Source organism: Psittacula echo, assembly GCF_963264785.1.
Source record: "Psittacula echo genome assembly, chromosome: 6".
NCBI lineage: Eukaryota > Metazoa > Chordata > Aves > Psittaciformes > Psittacidae > Psittacula > Psittacula echo.
This window is the reverse complement of record NC_137743.1, coordinates 64,420,691-64,440,771: the sequence shown is the minus strand read 5'-3', so window position 1 is coordinate 64,440,771 and position 20,081 is coordinate 64,420,691. Positions and strand designations below refer to the sequence as shown.

General features: G+C 36.8%; 2 protein-coding genes across 3 annotated transcripts in view; both read left to right on the top strand.

The window, feature by feature from the left end:
• LOC308222547 (sodium channel protein type 2 subunit alpha) overlaps nucleotides 1-20,081 on the top strand; it is a gene marked incomplete at both ends in the record, with an annotated part of 422,596 nt that overhangs the window by 70,410 nt on the left and 332,105 nt on the right. The gene's annotated exons all lie outside the window — the stretch shown is intronic.
• TTC21B (tetratricopeptide repeat domain 21B) overlaps nucleotides 1-20,081 on the top strand; it is a gene marked incomplete at both ends in the record, with an annotated part of 44,157 nt that overhangs the window by 6,126 nt on the left and 17,950 nt on the right. Inside the window, 14 exons of the mRNA XM_080621593.1 lie at nucleotides 1,399-1,556; nucleotides 1,947-2,031; nucleotides 5,437-5,535; nucleotides 6,133-6,325; nucleotides 7,049-7,146; nucleotides 7,642-7,842; nucleotides 9,718-9,847; nucleotides 10,281-10,438; nucleotides 10,737-10,961; nucleotides 11,730-11,968; nucleotides 12,284-12,356; nucleotides 13,376-13,486; nucleotides 17,176-17,314; nucleotides 19,238-19,344. Of these exons, the coding sequence (XP_080477719.1) occupies nucleotides 1,399-1,556; nucleotides 1,947-2,031; nucleotides 5,437-5,535; nucleotides 6,133-6,325; nucleotides 7,049-7,146; nucleotides 7,642-7,842; nucleotides 9,718-9,847; nucleotides 10,281-10,438; nucleotides 10,737-10,961; nucleotides 11,730-11,968; nucleotides 12,284-12,356; nucleotides 13,376-13,486; nucleotides 17,176-17,314; nucleotides 19,238-19,344 (2,016 nt within the window). The remainder of the gene's footprint in view (nucleotides 1-1,398; nucleotides 1,557-1,946; nucleotides 2,032-5,436; nucleotides 5,536-6,132; nucleotides 6,326-7,048; nucleotides 7,147-7,641; nucleotides 7,843-9,717; nucleotides 9,848-10,280; nucleotides 10,439-10,736; nucleotides 10,962-11,729; nucleotides 11,969-12,283; nucleotides 12,357-13,375; nucleotides 13,487-17,175; nucleotides 17,315-19,237; nucleotides 19,345-20,081) is intronic.

Below are 20,081 nucleotides of genomic sequence, written 5' to 3'. Positions count from 1 at the left end.
TTACCATATACATGATTATGAATTTCTGGAGTGTTCTTGTATTATTACATTTCTGTAGTATAAAACATTGCTGCAGTGAGATACTGCTGCAGTAAATACAATTTCCACCTGTTGGTTTGGGTTTTGGGGGTTTTTTGTTTGTTTGTTTGTTTTTCCTTAGAATAAAATTACCTATTAGGTGATACTTGAGGGTCCAGTAGATACCAATGTGAAAAGAGAAAGGTATAGATTAAATACAGTCTGTCTAAATGTATACTGAGGTTATGATTTTACTATGTACAGAAGAAAAACCTTTTTTTCATGTATTTATATGTAAGAAATGAGGTTTCAAATCACCTGACAATATAAAAGTATGTGTAGTCTCTTCCTTTTTTGCATGGGACACCTATTCACATTGCAGAATTGCTGTGTACCATGACAAAAAAAATAGTATTTAAACACTGTAGTGTGATCATCTATGAACATTGGTTCTTTTTAATCATCATTGGACCATTTCAACTGCTTGTTTTGGTTATATTTCATTAAGAGAGTAGCATGAATCATTTTCTTTGCAATTTTCCTGTTTTGTTTTGGTTTTTGGTTTTGTTTTTTTTTTTTTGTTATAGGATGCTTACCATGCACTAGGTTTTACATGTCGGGTTCAGAGTATACTAATTGTTCGTATCACATACGTTGTTACTTATTAATATAAAGTTTAATATTCTAAAGCTAAATGCAGAAAAGATAGTTCAATGAAAATAAGAAGACTAACGTTCAGGAGAGTATGCACGATGGTATTTGGTTAACCATGTGTGCTTGGCTATATGCAGACTGTTGAATTCAACTACCAGTATATCTCAAATTTAGTTACTGAAGTTAGTTTTTAGATAGACAGCTAGCTTGGTATGGCTTAAGAAATTAACTGTCAAAGTACTACATTTGCAACATTTCTGTATCAAAAATATGAAATAAAATGGCATGCACATGGCATCAAATCAAAACAGAGGATTTAAGCTCTAAGTTGATTTTTATTTAAAACTGATGCTTGATGCTTCTGAAGTGGTTTTGTATTTGGAATATCCTGTAAATTGCTTTAAAATTAAAATACCCCAAAACTAGTAAGACGATATTACTCTTCAGCTACATCTCTTTTTCTTGCTTGGAAATGATTAGTTACTTGTAAATGCTGTCATTACCTTTTGTTATAGAATGCTTACCACACACTAGGTTTTACGTATCATCTCTTGCTATTTGATTGTTGAAGTATCTCTAGTTGTGGTTGATGCTGAAGTAAAACTATTGTTTAAAGATTTTTCTCTCACTAGCTCTTTTTCCTGGTTTCTGTATGAAAGAACTTCTGAATCTTCTCACCTATGAGAGTATACAGGTTTTAGATGTGACTTCTCTTCCTCCCTTTAGGCACAGTATTTTGAGGTCCGTCAGAATTTTTCAGGAGCTCTGGAAACTGTGAACCAGATAATTGCAAACTTTCCAAACTTCATTCCTGCTTTCATAAAGAAAATGAAGCTACAGCTAGCCTTGCAGGACTGGGAGCAGACAGTTGAAACAGCACATAGGTTGAGTATGAAGTAGCACACTGTTATCTGTGTTCTTGCCATGTTTACACTGTAAGAACACTTTGCAACAAAAGTAGGTAGGTTTCCATTGATTTTAATTAATTTGAACTGGTTAATCAAGGAAAAAAAGCTTAAACTAAGTTAAGTTTTGCTAGAACTCAGCCTTGCAGTTCTGTGAGGATACTACATCAGTGTGTGAAACCATTTTGAATGGAAGAGGATGTTGTCTGAGGGATAGACATGAAGTAACAAAGCTGTGCTTTCAATTGAGAGCTATTACTTAAAGTGACTGCAATACAAGTTATTTTATTACCCTTTTAGGGCAAAACAGATGATTGAGTAAAGGTTTTGTTTTGGTCTCTTTATAATTCACCTTTTGTTTGGCTTTAGACTATTGCAGAAAGATGCCCTCAATTTAGAAGCCATAAGAATGGAGGCCCTGCATTATCTGTGCAGGGAAGGAAATATATCTGAGGTGAGTCTTTTAATCAGCAGACTGAGCATAACTAAGCCTTTGTAGGGACTAGATGCCACATACACTGTTTTCTTTGTCTTCTCATATTTCATTCGTGTGCTACTGCTTATCTGCAGAAGAGTTATATTCACCTATTCTGACTCAAATGGTTGCTCTAGCTTATTGCTGGGGGCAGTTCTGGAAGCCAAGGGAAACAGTTTTTTACCTCCATCTTTGTAGACAACAGAAATCAAACCAAAGGGAAGTATTCTCTGGACAGTTAATTGAATCACCTTAATTTCAGTCATCAAATCAAACTTTTATTGTTTAAATGTTCATTTGATAAATTATTTGTTTATTATAAGCTTTCCATTAATTTTAAGTATTTTATTAATTAAAATAAGGAAGTAATGAGTTTCGTAACTATAAATTTTTGGAAGGGGATCACAGTCACTTTACATATATCTGTGATAGGTTGCATAACCTGTGCTTTGTTCGCCCTTTTTTGACAATTACTGTGGGGTTTTTTAGCTGTAAGAATTCTCTTTAACTTCTACTCCCAAGATCTCTTTTCTGCACAGTGAATGTATGCATGTGTTTTGTACAGATGGTGCTTGTGCCATTTTTCAGGAAATGTTAAAATGCGTTGTTGTGAAAAATCATTGTATGTTCTAAAATATATTTTTTAATATTTTTAAAATATGTCTTTTCCATTATGCAAAAATGCTGGTATAATTTAAGTGGAGATTTAGCAAAAAAGTGCTTGTAGTGTTCTGTAGGTTTACTTTCAAGTTATAGAGGAAAAGGTGTTTTAGGTTGTATAACATATTTTTAGTTATTGCAAAGAACTCTCTAGTGTATTTAAAATCAAATTTAAGTATTACCTATGCACAGTCATGGGAAATATGGAGAAACTAACAATTGCAGACTTCAATTCAGTAAAGCCACCTAGGAATGAAAACTGCTTGGTTTTTTTTTTTACATGGTAATGCGTAAACAAAAGATTCTGGGGTAAAATTCTTGGCCTCTTCAGGAGCCTGCTTAGTAAGGTTCCATGGGATACAGCCCTAGAGGGCAGGGGGGCCGAAGACTCTTGGCTGTTATTCAAGGATCACCTGCTCCAAGCTCAGGAGTGTTGCATCCCAACTAGAAGGAAGTGCAGCAGGAGGGCCCGGAGACCTCCTTGGATGGATAAGGAGCTGCTCAGGAAAATTCAAAGGAAAAAAGAGGCTTATAGAAGGTGGAAGCAGGGACAGGCGGCCTGGGAAGAATACAGGGATGTTGGCCGGGAAGCTAGGGACCAGGTGAGGAAGGCCAAGGCCCAGTTAGAATTGAACTTGGCTAGGGATGTTAAGGATAACAGGAAGGGATTCTATAGGTACGTAGCGAGTAAAAGACAGACTAGGGACAACATAGGCCCCCTTCGGAAGACATTGGGAGAACTGGCTACCCAGGATTTGGAGAAGGCTGAGGTTCTTAATGACTTCTTTGCCTTGGTCTTCACTGGCAAAGGCTCTGACCGCACCACCCAAGTCTTGGAAGGCAGTCGCAGGGACTGTGAGAATGAAGACCCTTGGCCCAGTGTAGGAGAGGATCTGGTTTGAGACCATCTAAAAAACCTAAACGTACACAAGTCCATGGGACCTGAGGAAATCCATCCGCGGGTCCTGAAGAGCTGGCGAATGAAGTTGCTAAGCCACTGGCCATCATATTTGAAAAATCATGGCAGTCAGGTGAAGTTCCCGACGACTGGAAGAAGGGAAATATAACCCCCATTTTCAAGAAGGGGAAAATGGATGACCCAGGAAACTACAGACCAGTCAGTCTCACCTCTGTGCCTGGCAAACTCTTGGAGCAGATTCTCCTGGAAGGCATGCTAAGGCACATGAAAAACAAGGAGGTGGTTGGTGACAGCCAGCATGGCTTCACTAAGGGGAAATCCTGCCTGAACCAATTTGGTGGCCTTCTACGATGGGGCTACAGAACTGATGGACAGGGGCAGAGCAGTTGACGTCATCTACCTGGACTTGTGCAAAGCGTTCGACACTGTCCCACACAACATCCTTGTCTCTAAATTGGAGAGACATCAATTTGATGGGTGGACCACTCGGTGGATAAAGAACTGGCTGGATGGCCGCACGCAAAGAGTTGTGGTCAATGGCTCGATGTGCGGCTGGAGACCACTAACGAGTGGTGTCCCTCAGGGATCAGTGTTGGGACCGGTCTTGTTCAACATCTTTGTCGGTGACATGGACAGTGGGATCGAGTGCGCCCTCAGCAAGTTTGCCAATGACACCAAGCTGTGTGGTTCGGTTGATACGCCAGAGGGAAGGGATGCCATCCAGAGGGACCTTGACTTGCTTGTGAGGTGGGCTGATGCCAACTTTATGAAGTTTAACCATGCCAAGTGCAAGGTCCTACACCTGGGTCGGAGCAATCCCAGGCACAGCTACAGGTTGGGCAGAGAAGAGATTCAGAGCAGCCCTGCAGAGAAGGACTTGGGGGTGTTGGTCAATGAGAAAATGAACATGAGCCGGCTTCAGTGTGCGCTCGCAGCCCAGAAAGCCAAGCGTATCCTGGGCTGCATCAAAAGGAGAGTGACCAGCAGGTCAAAGGAGGTGATCCTGCCCCTCTACTCTGCTCTCATGAGACTTCACTTGGAGTATTGTGTGCAGTTCTGGTGTCCTCAACATAAAAAGGACATGGAACTGTTGGAACAAGTCCAGAGGACGGCCACGAGGATGATGAGGGGACTGGAGCACCTCCCGTATGAAGACAGGCTGAGAAAGTTGGGGCTGTTCAGCCTGGAGAGGAGAAGGCTGCATGGAGACCTCATAGCAGCCTTCCAGTATCTGAAGGGGGCCTACAAGGATGCTGGGGATGGACTATTCATCAGGGACTGTAGTGACAGGACAAGGGGTAACGGGTTCAAACTTAAACAGGGGAAGTTCAGATTGGATATAAGGAAGAAATTGTTTACTGTGAGGGTGGTGAGGCACTGGAATGGGTTGCCCAGGGAGGTTTTGAATGCTCCATCCTTGGCGGTGTTCAAGGCCAGGTTGGATGAGGCCTTGGGTGGCATGGTTTATTGGGTGTCCCTTCCCATGGCAGGGGGATTGGAACTAGATGATCTTAAGGTCCTTTCCAACCTTAACTATTCTATGATTCTAGTATTCTAAAATGTCACATGTGATTACGACCCATGTCTAGGAAAACATTAAAAAAACTGATGAGATTTAAACATGATTCAGTATTTTTTTAAGAATTCCAAGAAAACCCCAAGTGCTACCCCTGAAAAATTCCAATTTTATATTTAAAGATGTTACTGAATAGTAAAGTATCTGACTACTTTTTAGTGAAAACTTCAATTTTTCCTAATCTGTTGGTTTTTTCTCTTACTTGTTATGTTGCTCCTTTTTCTCTAAGGCTTCGGCAAGACTGAGAGACCTAATCAAAGCCCTGGACAGATTAGAACCACATAATTCACAGCTCTTCTGTAAAATGGCTTTAGCTTTCAGTAGAACAGTGAGTATGCCTTTTTCTTAAGCATCATACAGCTATCCATATATTTTGTTTTTTGTTTCATTTTCTGGTAGACAGATATTAAATGTCTATCAAAAAGTAGAATACTGCAGACAATTTAAATAGATATCCTTATGTAGCCTTTGGTAACTACATTTTTTAAGGTTTCCATTCAGTATGAATTACCACACTTACGCCACCTCATTCAAAAAAAAGTTTTTACTGCTTGCTTTTAAATAAGAAACAAGATTCCAATGAAAATACATTCAAATGTCTACCAACCATATTCTTAACATAGGAAAGTGACAAGGTTAATCACATAGCCTTGAAATGGGAGGTTTCTTTAATCTTTGTGTTTATCAGAACTGTTTTAAGGAGGTATTCAAAGCAACTGTCAACTATTCCTTACTGTGTATTACTGTAGATTTATGTCAGAATCTAACACACTTCAATGTTACAATTTTTATAGCTACTACAGATTATATTAGTTTTATATAAGATGTTGTTGTCTTAACTGCTACAGCAATATTCAGTGTATTTATTTAAGTAAATCTGAAAAATGAGGAAAATTAAAGGTTTAAAGATTATGCTTACCATTAGTGTGGCCGGGACCAGCTCATCCTTCAACATACACAAACCTTAGTTGAAAGAGCATTTGATTTGGCACCTGACAATGCAGAATTTGCTACTGAACTTGGCTACCAAATGATTTTACAAGGAAAAGTGAAAGAAGCTTTAAAATGGTACAAGACTGCTATGAGACTTGATGAAACAAGTGTTCCTTCACTAACTGGTAAGGTCTTACACTTTCTTTTGTTTTTTACTGGTCTTAAGGCATAGGCAATACTTTTTTTTTTCTGATCAAGTTTTCCTACTACTGCTGCTAGGAAAATCTAGAACTGTTAGAGCAGGATCACTGGCCAGTACTTCCTGATTCATGTTACGCAGTCTTCCTTGTAGCAGCAGTTTCTCTTCATTGGATGTGTGTCCTGGTCTTCCTTTTGGAAAGTGAAACTTTTAAATTAGAACTCTCAAAGTAATGCTAAGGACAGAGATGCGGCTCTATTTTTTTTCCTTAATTATCTTATTTCCATAGAACCTGAGAATGAGAGAATTCTTAGGAACTGCAAAAATAAAACAAATCAAGAGCAGTTGATAGAACAAGCTCTCCATAGCCACATAGGTGTCCAAATTAGATTGAAACATATAATCAAAACGTCTGATACTGTTTGTGTGCGTATTGCATTCTTTCGAAAAAAATAAATTACTTTTGATAAAGTTCAATTGCTGTCAAGACAATGGAGAGTAAATATGGCAGAGTTGCTTCACAGATTTCCTTCTTCTTCCCCAGCACTCCCCTGCAGTTTTCTCCCTGACTATGGTATTGCCTTAAACAGTATAAAAAATTTAGAGGGTACGAGTGGTTTGTGGAAATGAATTCCAGTTAATTCTGGAAAACAAAGCATGTGCTTGACTAGGAGGCAAATCTTCAATAAAATGTTTGAATATATTACAGGAATTATCCGTTGTCAGCTAATACAAGGACAATTAGAAGATGCAGAGCAGCAGTTGGAGTTTCTTAATGAAATTCAACAGTCCATTGGGAAATCTGGGGTAGGAGACATCTTCCTTCATTAAAATACTTTGATTACAGTCTGTATTCTGGTCTACTAGCTACTTCTGTATTTCAGTCACTTGAGCAGAGCATTCTTAACGGAATACCATTAAATCCAAGTTTCAGTTTTTCTTGCTATCTCAGTTAATGTGTTGTCTAACTTTGCAACACAAGGCTGTTTGCTTACAGAGCAAAGACATTATTACCTTCCTGCAGTGCAAACTTATCTGAAGTTTGAAATGCCAGGAAGGGAGGGATATTAATTATCATCAGGATTTTGGGCTCGGAAACATTTAGAGCTTCCAGCACAAATTAAAGGAATGCATCGATACAATAATCATCAGTATAATTTACAGTGAAGTTACTAAATGTCTTACAGTGTCTCTAAATGTAAAGAAGATATGGCTAACATTAATAATTATATACTATTGTATGAGTAACAGATACATGTATCTGGAATATGGAGAATGTTTTATTCCTTTTTTTACCTGTAGGAATTATCTTTCTTGCGTGCAGTCCTAGCAATGAAAAAACAGAAGAGACAAGAAGAAGTTATTGCCTTACTGAATGATGTTCTGGACACTCACTTTTCATCTCTGTGTGGTTTTCCTCTTGGTGTGGAATATTTTGAAAAACTAAACCCTGATTTCTTGCTAGAAATCATTAGGGAGTATCTTAATTTTTGCCCAGCACAGGTAAGCAGCTGTAGATGACATCTGTCTGAAAATGGAAATTATTCCTGGATCTTATTTTGAGATCCTGAAGAAAAATTTAGAAAATTTTCCCTGTTAAATTGTGAATACATTTTTTTTTTTAATACATGTGTTTAATAAAAATATCCATGAAAACGTATCTTCTGTGAAGTGAGCAAGTTGGAATAATGACACCTGTGGAAACCTGGAATATTTGTTTAATGCACAGTGTGTGCATTTATACTTTTTTAGTATCTCTTGATAAGGAAACTAACAGTACAGTGAACAGAGCTATCTCAATATGGACGTAGGGTGTTCACACTGGCGATCCTATTCTTGAAATATTTTTGTCAGCTCAGGGTATTTTTTTAGTATACCTATGTTCTTTCTTCATTCCAGCTTCCTTTTTGTGTTGGTAAAATTCAGTGGAATACTACTTGTTGTATCATCATTGTTATTAGTAATTCCAAAGAAAGATATTACTTAGATGGCTAATTTTCTGTGCCTGAATTTGCTTGTGCTAGTTTTGGCAACAAATGCATGTAGAATGTAAGAAATGGAATGGGGGCCTGATATCGCTAAAGCAGAAGTAACACAGCTAAAGTTTCTTTAAAATAGTTTCTTCCTGAAATAGATTATTCTTCTGAAATAGGTGGGAACTGACTTTTGTTATCCTGTCATTAGCAGATTTCTGGTATAACTATTGAACCTTTCAGTAAATATTTATTCATGTACAGTTTTAAAATCTAGCAGGCAGACAAATAGTTTTCCATTGTTATGATTAGTCCCACCATCTGTAATATAATGGTAATGTTTGAAAGTCTGAAACATCAGTAGCAATGGCAGTTTCCTGTTACAGATGGAGATAAATAAGAAGTGTCGTTCAGTTAGGTAGTGTCTTATCTGAAGATTTGCCTGGGGTGTATTCCAGAAGTACTTAGTGGCAATGACGGCATTTAATTTGGAATGAAAACTTTATTTCCTGATCTGTTGTTCATAGGAGAAAAAAAAAAAAAAGTGAAGGAAAAGGTAGGCTTTTCCTGAAGTTTTCCTTACCAAGTGGTAGAAGCTTCCAGTTTGATAGTGGATGACTGCTGCTTCGCCGGGGCATCAGTCCTGTGGAAATATAAGCTGTGAACGGAAGGATCTTTAGGTTGCCTTTTCCTTTTTTATATGTAACAGTTAGCAACTAGCTAAAGTAAATGAAGAATGTTTCTGATAATGAGCAGCTAAAATATGGTACATTGTACTAGCAGTTTACAGGAAAGTAGCTATTTCTCAGCTGCTGTTTTTGGTTTGGTGCTAGCAGTATGGATATGTTCTGTGGTGTGGAATGAGGGTAGGAGGGACAGGACCAGAACCTTTTCTTCTCATCATTCTGGTCATTCGTTCCAACTTCTCTTGAAATTTAGTTCATGTCACCATTGTGTTGGATGAATTGGCAGGGTATTTCAGAGTATGTCTCTGAAAAATGCCTCTGAAAACCTAATGTTTATGAGCTGAATCTTCAGCTTATGTCAAGCCTAAAGTGTTTTATCATCCTTGAAGTTCATGAGGCTCTCTTATGAGGCTTATACCAAGAAGTCACCCCCTTAAACTTAAAATGTGTTTCTATATCTCTTCACAATGACAGCTTTTAGGGTTTAGGGCTGAATAAAATCACAGTGCTTTGGTATGACTCATTTGAGTTTAAAATGAAGCTCAGACTTGAAATGAAAAAGAAGTCCAAAACCAGTCACTGAAGTGTTGGTTTTTGGTTTTGGGTTTGTTGGTTTTGGTTTTTTTTGTTTGGTTGGTTTGGTTTGGTTTGGGGTTTTTTGTGTGTGTTTTGTTTGTTGTGTGGTTGATTTTGTTTGTTTGGTTTTTTTTTACTCTTAGCCTGCAAGTCCTGGGCAGTCTCCTTCACCGCTTCTCAAGCACTGTGCTTCTGTTCTTGAAACTGTGGTAAAAACTGTGCCTGGTCTTCAACAAGCTGTCTTTTTAATTGCAAAAGTAAAATACTTGTCAGGTAATAGTTCTGTGAATGGATAACTTTCCACCTCTGTAGTTTCTTTAATACAAAACATTAATTTCACACTTTTAAATCATAATGAATTTTTTCTTTCACTGCAGAGCACTGCATTACAGCTCAGTGAAAAATATTTGTACTGCCTTTTTTTTGTGATTTGTATGAGTGCATCTTAATTGTATAGACACATAAATACGGTACTTTTTAATCTGTTACTTCCAAAAAAATCACTTATTGAGATGGAACAGTGGGAAAACGTCTTGCCTTTGATCTGCTTTTGGTTTCATTTCATAGCCATATAATACTTGGCATATGAGCTTATTCACAAAATGCTCACATTAAAAAAATAAATGCTCTCTATTTAACCTCTGCATTTCATATAAACTGGTTTTTCACTTTCCCTTTTTCAACTTCCCCTTTTTCAACTTCCTAGGGGATACTGAAGCAGCCCACAATAATCTACGTTACTGTCTTGAAAGAAATCCTTCCTATGCAGATGCACACTTACTGATGGCCCAGGTGTACTTGGCTCAAAACAATGCTAAGCTATGTTCTCAATCCTTGGAACTTTGTCTGAGCTACAATTTTGAGGTGAGTTCGACAAAAGAATGAAACAGTTTTATTCAGTCATCTGAAGTTGTATGTTTTTGTATATAATAATTTTTAAACTGAACTAAATGGCCCTGAGAAGGACAGCTTGGGGGTGTAGGAATTAATTTAATTACTAGTTTGCTTACTCTTTGAAAATTCTGGTGTTTTCATAAGTATATTACTGAAGTTGAAATCAGATATATTTGGGGGAAAGAAGGAACTAAGGTCACTATAAAAAAAAATCTTCTTTCAAAGGGTTTGAATACTGTGCAACTCCTTATCTCATTATATATTTTAGGTGAGAGAGCATCCTGTTTATCACTTAATTAAGGCCCAATCCCAGAAGAAGATGGGAGAATTATCAGAGGCTATTAAGACCTTACAGATGGCAAAGAATTTGCCTGGAATGAGAAAATATACAGCTTCCTCAAAAACTAAAGGGAAAAGAATTGAAATTGACACAAGTGATCGTGTGTCCATCTTCCTGGAGTTAGTAGAAGTTCATCGTTTAAATGGAGAACCGGTGAGATGGCAAACTTGTTAAGATGTAATACATAACCTGAAAACAATTTCTTCTTCGTGTTAACAGAAGTGTCTATATTAGTTCAGAATAGAGAAGCAAAACTTTTTTTTATCAGAAGTTTTGCTTGGTGAAATCCAAAGATGTTTATATCTGACTTGACATCTTGTACCTTAAATTGTACAGAGAAGAAAAGTAACCTGACTTGCAGGTGCTCAATTTTAAGTCTACAAGACCTGTTAATTTTGAGAAGGAAATGCTGTTGGTCATCTGCTGGCATGTAGATTCCTGTTTTGTCTGACTGGTATTAGAAATATTTTTGGATCGTGGTCTTTCTGTAGCAGCATCCTTACTGTCTTAATAAACAGTAGAACACTACGTACGTATAGAATATAAGAGAAGCTATACACAATCATGTAGTTGGAAGCGACCTCTGGAGGTCATCCTGCTCAAGCAGGAGCAAGGTGCTAAAGGCATTGTCCAGATTAATTTTGAGTATCTCCTTGTATATGTGCAATGCAGATGTTATTTTCTTTACTAAAACTTTCTCTGATGGTTCATACCACGTATGTTTTATTTAAAAAAATCAAGAGGAAAGAGAATTAAATGTTTTAGCAAAACAAACAGATACTATGGCTTGGGGATTTTTATGGGGTTTTTTTTCTGTTGGTCTCTATAATGCCCCCAGACATTTATTTGCTTATGATGTCTTTACTTTTGACTGTTCAACAACAGGAAATACGTCAATTGTATTGGTTTTATTATTTGCAGCATGAAGCCGTTATAGTACTGCAAGAAGCCATTAATGAATTTTCTGGAACTTCTGAGGAACTAAGAGTTGTGATTGCAAATGCAGATCTGGCAATTGCTCAAGGAGATGTTGAACAAGCCTTGACTATGCTCCGAAATATTACACCTGAACAGCCTTACTTCGTAGAAGCTAAAGAAAAAATGGCAGATATTTATCTTCAACATAGGAAAGATAAGAGGTTATATGCTGGTTGCTACAGGTAAAAGTTTGTGGTGTGTGTATATATTTTCCAAGATGTTTTATGGTAGCATGGTGAGCTCATTTTTTTCTCTTCCTACTGTAATAAGTCAGAAATATGTAGTGACATAATGAATTAATTCGAGTTAATGTTGTAGCATTTAAAACAGTATCTGGGAGTCCTGGTTTGGAAAGATACCTCAGATTTTTTTGTTTTATTTTCAGAAATAAAAACTAAAATCTGCAGAGTGGAGAATTGTTGTGCCCTATTTATTGTTGTTTAAGTACCAGCATTGGCATGTTAAATTCTGAGCAAAGTTCTGTCTTCTGTTTCCAGAGACCTAGTAGAAAAACTGCCAAGTGCTCATACTTTGCTTCTTCTTGGTGATGCATACATGAATATTCAAGAGGTAAGTGCCTGCTAGAGATAAGTAGAATGATTGAGTCATTTGTTGACTTTGGCAAGTTGAGGCAATGTAGCATGTTGACTTATTGATTGGTAGTTGGCAAACAGAAACTGCTTTAGGATGTAAAAAACCCCCACAATTACTGGCTACAAATGTAACTTGAGTTCAAAGGAAAAGCAGTTGAAAATGCATTTCTTCTAATAACTGACTGGGTGAAAGCCAAGGTGGGAATTTTATCTAAAAGATTACTGACCTATAAGACTAACAAAAAATCGAAAGCAAGAGCTAAATTAAATTCAGAAAGAAGTTAAAGATGTTTAAAAGAGTTTTGAAGTATAGAATAATTCTAGGTAACTTAGTTCTAATTTGAAAGTTCTATTTTGAAATTTTAAATTACTGATTTCCTGTACATTTTTTATGTCCTTTGCTTTCTTGGTGAATTCAAAATATGACTCAGTATTTTTAAAAGACAGTGTAGTCAAGTGGACATAGGATTTGGAAGGATACACATTTAAATTCAGATGTTGAATATATTGGGTTAGAACACACATCTAATAGTTCAGATTACTAGTTTGGGAATCTGTAGATCATTAATGGTTACTTATTTATTAATACATTTGTCTCCTTAATGAAGAATTAAGAAGCAAAAGGAAAATCGTTTAGGTCTGCTATAACATGGCTAGAGGAGAGAAATGGACGTTGTCCAACACAGTAATAAGTTTGCATAAGTTTGTTAACCAGTGAAAACAGTAGTAGAGAAATTTCAGTGGAAAAAGGATCAGGTTAAATCAGACTTGTTTGCAAAGTTCTCTCTGCATTCTCTTTTGGCATGGAAATGTAAATTTACATAGGCTTTACACTTCCAGCAATTTTATAGTGACCATTCTTCTCTCAGAAGTATGTAGCTTATGAATCAGTAGTACTTGGCGGTCATTGCTGGAAGTGTTACCATATTTTGTTTCCTTCATGCACTTTTTATGTTAATCTTTGACTTCTGTGTTTCTGTTTTTTACTGTCTGAAGCCTGATGAAGCCATAGAAGTCTACGAGCAGGCCTTGAAGAAAAATCCAAAAGATCCAGCTTTAGCAAGTAAAATTGGAAAAGCACTAATCAAAACGCATAACTATTCTAAGGTATTCTATAAGTATTGTCTTAGGCTAGTTAAATACTATGTCCATTATTGTGAACATGTGGGCTTTGCCTGATTTTGTTTTCAGCTTGGATCGTAGCAGCATTTCACTTTAAGTGCTAACAGACTTTTTATCCTGAACATATGTTTGTAGATCCCCTTTGAAATACCTGTTCAGCCCTCTGTGACCCTTCACAGTACAGGAAAAGGAAGAAAGCATTTTGGGACAGCCTGGGAAGGAAGCAAGCAGGGCTGTAATGCTTGAGGAAATGGTGTGATTGTACCTTAGTGCTTACATACAGGAATCTTAAACTTGGGTCTCTTGGGTTTTGTTTACATCTCACTGAGTCTTTCAATACAATGTTCTTGAATAGACTTCATGTTGCAAAAGACAAACTGTTTTGTGCTTGCAGTATTCTTCTGCATATGTGCTGTGAAAGAAGCTGAGAGGTTTTTATTTCTTTTTTGGAAGAAGCCATGATCATCCCAAGCTGGCACGTACGTTCTGTACAAGTGGCTTTGACATGGATTGATAGTTGCAGAGAAATCAGTGCCAAGTTCCTAGCTTTCAGTATCTGCTCTTTTTTTTCTAGTCGCTTGTATTGAAATAGGAAACAGTAAATGGGTACAGAAAGTGTCTGGGAGATCACGTACAAGAAATGGCTCTGTGTTTTGTTTCAGGAGCATCTCTTTCATAGATTCTTAGCGCAGTCTTCCACTCTACTTATTGAACTTATTTCAGATAATGGTGTCTCTATTGAACCTGGAATAAGTTAGGAGGAGGAACATGAAGATGATCGGGGGGCTGCAGCACCTCGTCTGTGAAGAAAGGGTGAGAGTCGGGATTGTTCAGCCTGAAGAAGAGAAAGGGTCTGGTGAGACCTGACAGCAGCCTTCCAGTACTAAAATGGGACCTGCAGGAAAGATCATTAGGGTCTTTTTACCAGGGACTGCAGTGATGAGACAAGAGGTGATGGTTTTAAACTGAAAGAGAGAAGATTTAGATTAGGTATTAGGCAGAAATTCCTTACTGTGGCAGTGGTAAGGTACTGGAACAGGTTGCCCCAAGAAGTGGATGCCTCATCCCTAGAAGTGTTCAAGGCCAGGCTGGATGGTGATTTGAGCAACCTGATCTAGTGGAAGGTGACCCTGCCTATGGGGGTTGGAACTAGATAATCTTTAATGTCCCTTCCACCCCAAACCATTATATGATTCTTAGAATCATAGAAACATAGAATAGTTAGGGTTGGAAAGGACCTTAAGATCATCTAGTTCCAACCCCCCTGCCATGGGCAGGAACACCCCACACTAAACCATGTCACCCAAGGCTCTCTCCAACCTGGCCTTGAACACCGCCAAGGATGGAGCATTCACAACCTCCCTGGGCAACCCATTCCGGTGCCTCACCACCCTCTCAGTAAAGAATTTCTTCCTTATATCCAATCCAAACTTCCCCTGTTTAAGTTTGAACCCGTTACCCCTTGTCCTGTCACTGCAGTCCCTAATGAACAGTCCATCCCCAGCATCCCTATAGCCCCCCTTCAGATACTGGAAGGCTGCTGTGAGGTCTCCACGCAGCCTTCTCCTCTCCAGGCTGAACAGCCCCAACTTTCTCAGCCTGTCTTTATCTGGGAGGTGCTCCAGTCCCCTGATCATCCTCGTGGCCCTCCTCTGGACTTGTTCCAACAGTTCCATGTCCTTTTTATGTTGAGGACACCAGAACTGCACACAATACTCCAAGTGAGGTCTTTGAAAACTATTTTCTACCTTGGATTCAGGACAGGACTGCTAGCTCCCATCATCACTTCTTGTCAGGCTTAATACTGATTTGAATCTTTGTATTACCAGTTTAGGTAAGTGATACTGCAGAGAGTCTTTCAAGCACTGTACTAATATGCCAGCATCTGACTTGTTTAAAGTTGCATGTTTTTTACCGTTGTGTCAGGATGGTGTCAAAGGAGAAACATCGGTTTAGCTCCATGGAGTAAACCCAAAGGTTGTCCATCTTCTGGAAATGTCTATTTGATAGATTACTTTTTTCCAGAAGGCCAATGAACAGCCAAGCAGGTCACCAAGGAGTGACTGGGGAGGTCTGTTGCATAGAAATCCTACTACAGTTTTCTTTCTGATCACATTGAATGTGAAATTTTCAGAGTGTTATTCCAGGGAATATATAGTTTTTGTATTTGTGATATATAAGATGGCTCTTGTGTATGCGCAATGTAATTACTGAACTACAATTATGCTGTTGTCATGTCGAATAGAAGGAAGCCTTTAACTTTAAAGCACTAAACAGTCTTTTTTGTTCTGAAAGTAAGTTTATAGGTCCTCTTCAAAGTATCTGGCAAAGTGCACAGCCATACATGTGGATACAAATTTGGTGAATTGTAGGTCTGGTAAATTACAGTTTATGTGATTATGTGCGCTCAAATCCATGTTTAATTATTTCTTCATTGACCCAGACTTATTACATCTCCTAGCCTTAATGTTGGCTAGGAAAACCAGAAGAAAGTGTTTGGGGAAAACTTTCAGGAACAAATTATTTTATTTGGACAACTTCAAACTACTGGAGGGTGTGTCCAAATTGTGTTTTGTATTTGCAATGTTAGAATTTTCCCATGCTTCTCTTCAGGTCAGTACTACAAGCAGCTCAGTATATGATTCCTACCTTGCTCCATGATACTTCAAACATTTTTTGTGTATTTAATAACCTAATGCACTATGACGATTCCTAGAGCTGCTATAGAAAAACTTACTGTCTGTATGGTCATGGATATTTCATGGATTTTATTTGTTTTTTTTCTGAGGGCTCAGCTATGTCATCCTTAGAATGCTTAAGTCTAAATAAGTAACCTGCCTGATGTGTGCATTATTATGCATGTTTAAATGTGTTCTTTTTTAAAACAAAAAAAATTAATAACTATTTCAAATTTGTTTTGGAAATGTACCTTTTCAACATAGCAGCAGTTCTCTTTTTTTGGTTTGTTTTTTTTTTTTTTGCTTAGAGAAGTAACATCCTATTCCAAGACTATTTGAGTTGTTATATTGAAGTGGATTTTTTTTTTTTTAAAGCCTGTTAATAATAGTTTATTAATCCAGGACATTGCTTTTGTTTTTTCTTGAGTAAATATTTGACTTTTTTTAACTGATATGATTGCCAGTTTTTATGTTTAGAAATGAAGAGCGAAAACTGCTTTCTATTAGATTATGCTTCATTGGTATTTTTAAACTTTTCATTACTTCTTATATCATCATGTGTTTCAGGTAGACTTTAGGAAAATATTTGTCCTTTGTATGCAATAAAACAGAACTTTATAACTCCAGTTTGCCTGGAATTATACAACTTCAGCAGCTACTAAAAATGTAGTTTAATTGGCAGTGATCCTGTCAAAGATAGAACATGATAACGCGGTTAGGCCATGTAAATGCATGACTATTATCAAAATGTGGGCTTTAGTTATTCTATTTATCTTTAATTTGGCATTACCTTTTTGGAAGCCTGAACTTGCAATTAAATAATATTAGTGGTTTTTTAGTATAGTATTTATTAAAAATGACTTGGTTACAAGAGCAGCGAAGAAAGAAAAGAAAGAAAACTCTTAAGCAGCATGTCAATACATACCTAAGTAGCAAGGTTGTTGCCTTTAAAATTTATCTTTAAATAACACTCAGATTTTTATTTCTTCCCTTTAGGCAATCAGTTACTATGAGGCTGCATTGAGAAGTGGTCAACAGAATTTCCTTCGCTATGATTTGGCTGAGCTTCTAATGAAACTGAAGCAGTATGAAAAGGCAGAAAGAGTACTTCAGCAAGCTTTAGATCATGAGCCTGGTAGGAATGTTATTAATTTGCAACAAAACATACAATTTCTATTGTTTTTGTTTTCTGCATGATTCCAACGAGTAAACAAGTTCCATACAAACTTTGTGGTTTGTTTTCTTCTCTTGTGTAAAACACAGAAAACTGTTAAGTGAAAAATGAGAAATGCACTCTAAAATAAGCTTCACTTACCTTTAAAGGTGCTTGTGCCAGGACTTTTAAAGGTGCAACATCTCTGATAGATGGAGCAGAGCTGCACACATTCAAAGTTCTTTCTCTTCTGTGCTGACAAATGTTGTGATTCTGAATTGATTGAGTGTAGATGAGTCATTCCTACTGTTAAGAAGTGGTTGTTTAGGTGATAAATACTACCCAGTGTTTTTCGGAGAAAAGAGATTAAAATGGTTGAAGATGCCTTTTAGGAACCTCTTTTATACTACTTTTATATTAGGAATATGCACTTACTAAAACTTGGGGGTTTTTTTGCTTGTTTTTGTTAAAAGGCAATTAAGAAGTTTTAAGGTGGTTAATGTGAGCTGTTGAGCTATACCCTTAATTAAGGAAATCTTTTTGCAATGGTTTAATTACACTTGTTAACTTCTGTGGCTATCTGAATACAGAAGTAGTATGATTAAGTCTTATTCCTAGTCCCTTCTGCAAGTTTTTCTTTTTTAGTAAGTTTACTATTTTACTGGTCTTTCATACTGTGCAGGGACAGTTGGTTTTCTGTCTTGTTTACTACTTATTGAAAAAATCTTCTGGTTTAATGTTATATTCCTGCCTTAGTTAAGCCTTTGAGGGTCTGGCTAATTTAATAATCATGTTCAAGGCAGCTTGATCCTCTGGTGTGAAAAGATAAATTGGCACTAAATACATTTGTCCTGTGTACTTTAAAATCTTCTCTTCCATCTTACAAGGAAGCAAAAAAGTATGTAAGCCAATATCCTTTTTGTATGTCTTTGATATACACACATTCTCTATATGAAAAAAAAGTATATCTCATTGGCTGATTGGGAAAATTATTGAAGTTTAATATTTTGGGGGTTTTTTGTGGGATTTTTTTTTTTCTTAAGAAATGTTGAAATATCCTTCATTTCTGAAAGAAAAATGAAATATAAGAAAAGTACTGGAGCGAATTATCTTACATGGTTGGCTACATGGCCTAATCTGATTTAGAATAGCATGTCACAATTACAGCACTTTGAGGACAGTTTGCTAGCACAGTATAGCTCAATATGCTTTTATTTATTTATTTATTAGTTTTAAGGAAAATAAAACATGTATTTTGGTGGCTTTTATGTTTTAATGTGGACCTGTGCTTAAGATCCCATTTTATCAATATATTAAAATGAATACAAGCCCAGGAAAGCATGTATTCTTCAAATAGTATTTTATGTGAATATATTTTAACCATTATTCAAAAGTAGATTGTTGCTTTTTTAGGAGATGCTGAAATATTTAGTTAAAAATAACTGTTTCTGTTCATGTCTGTTGCAGTCTCTAGCAAAAGAAAGATAGCTTAAAATCAGAATAGAAATTTCATCAAATGTTATGCTTTTTGGGTGTACAGTAGCTCATTGAATCAATTTGTACATTTTTCATTGATTTTAAGGAGGATTTATTTCCTGTCCTTTTAAATCAAAGGCTTTTTTCTCATATTTCTGAGAATGCAAGTAAACTATACAGTCGATTTTTTTCGTTCCTTTTGAACATTTCAATGTCTTTGGCCTTAAATCTCACTCTGTTTGTAGGTTGTAATGTTTACTCTGGCCAGTAACAACATACCAAGTCAAATCACAATCCTAAATATATAAGGTTGAGATGTGATTTTTTTTTTTACAGGCTGTTGCCTAGAGTATGTGGAGAGCTTCATCTTTCTTTATTAAGATCATCAGTTCTTACAAGAATAATGTTTGTTTAATGTGATTCTTGCAGTTAATGAATTGTCTTCTCTGGTGGAAGATGTACGTTACCGTGTGCTCCTGGCAAAGATTTACAGCAAAATGGAGAAGATTGATGAAGCCATTCTTTCCTTACAACAGGTAAAGGGTAAAACAAAAATCCCTATGAAGCTTGCAATGCTTTTATCCCAAATTCTAACCATATTTCTGTGAATGAGGTAAACACATACATATTAGGAATAAAGCATCAGTGACTGCTGTGAAATGTAAAGAATGTAAGTTGTTAGAAAGTCCAAGCTTTTTGTGAGCAGTGTTATCTGAATTTGATCTCAGAATGCAGAATTTTACTGCATTTTTTTACTATGCCTTTATTAGTATGTGGAGCATAGTATTAGCAAAGCAGGAGAAAATAAAGCTGGCTATGGGGACAGATAGATTACATATCTTTAGCTCAGCATTGAACACTCACAGAAGAATCTGGAACAGCTTTCAGTGGCTACCTGTCATCTTGTTGTACTGCTCTTTATTTTAAAAAGCAATAATAAGATCTATTCTTATTATTTTGGTAATATTCTGGCGCTGAATATTACCACTCAGACTGAGGCTCGAAAGAACTAAGTTGGAAGCTAGAGATAATCCATTTAGAAGACACTTTCTCAACACGAAGGTTGAGCGAGAGGCTGGGTCAGCACATGCTTTTCCATTATATCTCCAGTCTTACAGAAACAGTAAGCCTTGGTAGCATCTTCTGACCAGCCAGAAAATTAAATTATGTAGATTGGTTAGAATGATAATTGTACATAGGAGTTAATATCCTACTGGAATTACTATTTAATCTATTGTTAAAATCTTTCTTTGCTTTTCCTCATAAGGTACTT